General features: G+C 32.7%; 1 protein-coding gene across 1 annotated transcript; it reads right to left on the bottom strand.

Moving 5' to 3' along the window:
• Nucleotides 1-295: 295 nt before the first annotated feature.
• On the bottom strand, nt 296-3061 carry LOC145053710 (NADH-cytochrome b5 reductase-like protein). The gene is made up of 12 exons (XM_079001797.1): nt 2776-3061; nt 2220-2262; nt 1972-2047; nt 1810-1869; nt 1654-1704; nt 1516-1570; nt 1360-1430; nt 1217-1268; nt 1059-1136; nt 898-987; nt 711-824; nt 296-627 (listed from the first exon to the last, which is right to left on the bottom strand). The coding sequence occupies exons 1-12, from the start codon at nt 2941-2943 to the stop codon at nt 502-504; spliced, it is 984 nt and encodes a 327-aa protein (XP_078857923.1). The 5' UTR covers nt 2944-3061; the 3' UTR covers nt 296-501.
• Between the last annotated feature and the right edge of the window lie 1490 nt (nt 3062-4551).

The following is a 4551-nucleotide window of genomic DNA, read 5'->3' on the forward strand; positions in this document are numbered from 1 at the left end:
CAAACTTCAGTGAGAAAACTTAAGATGATTATGATTATATTTATCCTTCATAATTATATTCTAATATTCAAAGGAATTAGTCGATAATACGATTTTGAATATTCCATAACATGACATGGAATGCAAAAAATTTCACTTAAACATAAACAATCATATCTAGATTTAGTCATAATAATAGTCACCATGAAATGTATTGCATATTTGTCTTATAATACTCGATCGTTCTTTAACATGTCTTTTATGTCATTTTACATGACATGTTTTGAATATGATTATCTTTGATTATAAGAATATATTCTTTTAAACAAAAAGTCTTCAAAGTATATTTCTAAGTAATGTATATAAATAACAACAAGTTATTTAGTCCAATTCATTGTTGTTGCAACTCTGTTATGCTATTATCCAATGATTCCCAATCTAACATAAAGGGAATCATTTCCACACAAAAAACAACTAATTTATTCGTAATAAAAAAAACTATAATTTAACTCACCAATGTTTTTAAAACTTGTAAACCATTCCTTCTGTGTATCCAAGTTCTTTGAGTACTCCACTCACCTCACCTTGTGACCAATCTTTGGCTTTGCCACCAGATACATGTTCCATCATTCCAGGTGGCCCACACACCTAAGTATAACAACGGAATGGAATCAGTCAAAGGAATTGGAATTGGAATTGGAATCAGTTAAAAAGAGAAAGATGTTTGTTACAAGTATAAGTGTGTCATCACTTGGAGAAGGTAAGCCTTTTGAGGCCATGTCTTTTGATATGTAACCTGTGCCTCCAACCCAATACTTTGATGGATTATCAACAGTATAAAATACCTACATTTTCAAAAACATTTTATTTTATATCTCAAAATAATAATAAATCATAAATTGTGTTATATTAATTTACCTTCAAATTAGGGTGGCTGGAAGCAAGCATGTCAAGTTTCTTTTTTAGCAGAATGTCATCTGGTGATACATTCGCATAAATCAACGAAACCTGAAAATTGTTTTTTTTTTAATACATTTATCAAATATACACGATAAAAAATAAATAAATAAAAACCTTACTTTGGTGTTATCATCAGGATTCTTAAGAATGGCTTCAATAACCTGAAGCATTGGAGTGATTCCTGATCCACCTGCAATCTGTAAGAAATACGAATTAGAGAAAAATAAAATAAATAAATAAAAAAAGAATATTGTTTCTTTAACTTTCCTTAACTCACCATGCCAATGTGTTTCTTCATATTGGGAGTGTATCTGATCTTCTCAACGGGACTGAAAGAGATACATTTTGTTAGTCATAAGTACATACAAAATTCACCGAGGGTATAATAGTAATTTAACCGACTAATGCTTGATTACCCACCCTTTGACTTCAACCACATCACCCGGATTTAGTTTTGAAAAGTACTGGCTCATTTTCCCTTCAGGATAAATCTGAAGAAAAAAAAAATTGTAAAATAATTAATAAGTATCAAAATATTTTAGTTTTTTCAAGAATCAAAAATTTAGTTTTTCATACCTTAATCATCAAATCAAAGTAACCTTTAGAATCAGGATCTGATATGGGGGTGTATCTGGAAATAAACATTCATGAAAATTGATAACTAAGCATGCATAAAAAGTAAAAACTATCTCTAAATACAACATATTAACTTACGGGCGAACAACATATTTTGTTTTTCCTTCAGCATCTTCTCCTAATGGAGCCCTATTAAAAAAAAAAAAAAAAAAAAAAAAAAAAAAGAATATATGAATGAGGTGGCATATAGCTAAAATTAAAAATTTGATTCCATAAGGGTAGTCATAAACTTGCCTTGTAATAAGGCATGATGCAACATCGAGTCCCAAATGGAGATTTGGATCAAAAGAAAACCTGAAATTAATGTGGATAAAAAGTTTACTCCACAAATCTACTTCCAAGAATATATTGATAAAAGAAAATAAAGAATTGGGATTATGAAGAATTGAAGATAACCTGTATAGCTGTGTATTGTGGCTGACTTTAGCTTTCTCTTGCAGTTTAAACTCTATCCATTTGTCAGGATGAAGAGCTGAAATACACAAAATCATCATTATTAATTTCAAGGTGTATTGGAAAGAAACTTATCTGTGTTGACCCAAAGTAAACATATCTTGATTAATTTCATGGTTTGAATATCATGAATTGTTTCAGAAAGGAAATATCATGACAAGGTGAGAGAAAAGCTGAAACAAGAAACCTACCAGTTTTAGGACCTGTTTCTTCATTGATTTGATCTAGATGGGCCTGTTAATGCAAAAAAAAAAAAAAAACATATAATTGATCAGTGATCGTTATATTGGATGACCCAAGCAAACAATCAAATAATCAACTCCTAACTAGCAAACACACAACCCCGATTAACAGAATCCTGTTATCTCAAATCAAACAAAATGCTGAAAATCACAATTTCAGATTCTAATGATTCAGCTTATCAAATGCACAAATCAGAAGTACTTATCATTCAGTTTCCTATTGTATTTAAATCAGAAGTACAAGACAGATGAAGAAAACTACCAAATTGAAGATCTAAGCAAACAATCAAATAATCAGTAGTCACGAACTAGTAGGAACAAAAACCTAATAAACAAAAAATCTTAACGTCTCAACTCACATAAAATGCTGAAAACCAAATTTTCAGATACTAACGATGCAGCTTGCCGAATGTACATATCACATTCTCCACACAACGACATAGACAGATATAAAACGTTTTGTGTTGTATTTAAACTGGAAGTACAAAAAGATGGAGAAAACTACCAAATTTGGCTCAGAAAAGTAGTAGAAATACGAGATTCCACCAGAGACGGCAGCGATTGCTCCAACTGGAAATCGGAAATGCGTTGAATTTGATTGCGATTGCCCTCGGAAAGCATGTGAAAATGCGATCGGCGTTGCTTTGCTTAATCTCCTGAAGAATGTCGACATCTTGAATCGAAGAGAGGACTGAGATTTTGAGGGTTTTGGTTAACGTTGCACTCCGACTTTCAGGGTATTGGGAAGAATGTTAGAATGATCCTCTGCAATGCGGTACACTGTAAGTTTCATAGATCCACTATACCATCCTCCATTGTATGGAATATATCCTAAAGACAAAATTGCAAGTTTGGTCCCTGTGGTATGTCAAAAATTGGATGTATGGTCCAAAAAGTTTTGGGGTTGCACTGGTGGTCCAAAAGGTTTGATTTGTTGTGAAATTGGTCCAAAGGCTTAACAGCCGTTTATGCTGTCTGTTTGTGTGAGGGTATTTCTGTCCAAAAGGATTGATCTTGTAAAGTATTTGTCAAATAAGGGTAACTTTTGAATAAATTAAATTCAAGTTTGATTCCACTTTGACTCTTGACTGGTCAAAACAGGAACCCGATTAGAAAGGGGTCAAGGGATTTTTTTTTTGTTCGCCGTTTGATTGATTGTCAAGGGGAATGCAAAGGAAACGAATACAGAACACGAAGGGAAGAAGGCATAATCGATTTAGAGGAAGAGGATATTGGAACGGGAATGAACCGAAGATAGTCAAGAAGAAGGCAATCGATGCTTGTAGAATTCGTCTTGTGAATCAATTTTATTTGGTTTGTACAAACATAAAATCGATTATGATAAAGTTGTCGGTAATTGATTCAATTGTAAAGTCAAAATGAAAGTCAACATTTGTGTTCGTTGAAATTTTGAGTTTGATTAAAGAACCAAAATTGTTTTAAGTCGATTTCGAGTTTGATTGGCTTGAATCGACACTATCTTAATTTGAGTTTGATGTTCGATTTTGATGTGTATTCTCGGTCTCTAATGCTCAATGTTTAATGGATGAATAACTTCATACGAGTTTTTCATATGATTTAGAAATTTGATTTTGAAGGCTAATAATCAGTTGAATTCGAAAGTTGAGTATCGACGGATGCTTGGGTATGTTAATAGAGAAGGCTGATGTTTGAAGTTTGATGACGATTTTGGAATCAATCGATGGTTTGTTTACTGATTATATCAATATCGACGTGTTAATTTTGGTCGATGTTGGTATGTTGATCGATTTGGCTGGGATTCGATGTTGGAATCAATAATTGTGATTTTGATGTCGTTGGTGGATGATTGAAAACGAAATAGGTTTATTGGAGTACCGATGATCAATAGTTGGGTACGACATGAGACTAACGAATCGATGGTTAGTTAGATTGAAGAACTGTTAACGAAGACTTTGATAAAATGGCTAATAGATTGAGAACGAAGTGTGAATGGCTTTACAGTCAATAGTTGAAATCGATTGTAATTAATGTCGATTTTGGGAAGGATGTGTTAGGTTGATCATATTTCAAAGATTGGGTGGAATTTTTGAAATTGAAGGCTGAGTTTTGGGGCTTAATAGATAAAGAAGGTTTGGGAAGTCGATTGAGAATTGAAAGTTTGAAGCAAAGTTGAAATCCATGTATAGAAAGCGAAGTCTGTGTAGTTGAAGTCGACTGTGTTGGGATTTGATTTCAATGTTTCGAAGGGAAGAATGATGATTTTGGCAGTCGATTAAGAGTGAAGGAATCGTTGGTGTCA

This window comes from Lactuca serriola, chromosome 5 (assembly GCF_051521515.1).
Source record: "Lactuca serriola cultivar US96UC23 chromosome 5, Lser_US96UC23_V15, whole genome shotgun sequence".
Lineage (NCBI taxonomy): Eukaryota > Viridiplantae > Streptophyta > Magnoliopsida > Asterales > Asteraceae > Lactuca > Lactuca serriola.

What these genes read in the sequence shown, in the direction of transcription:
- LOC145053710 (XM_079001797.1), bottom strand. Translation starts at nt 2,943, where the DNA reads ATGTCGACATTCTTCAGGAGATTAAGCAAAGCAACGCCGATCGCATTT. An exon ending in ACAAAATATGTTGTTCGCCC is followed by an intron (nt 1,571 to 1,653) that starts GTAAGTTAATAT and finishes GTTTATTTCCAG; the next exon opens with ATACACCCCCATATCAGATC. An exon ending in GATGTGGTTGAAGTCAAAGG is followed by an intron (nt 1,269 to 1,359) that starts GTGGGTAATCAA and finishes TATCTCTTTCAG; the next exon opens with TCCCGTTGAGAAGATCAGAT.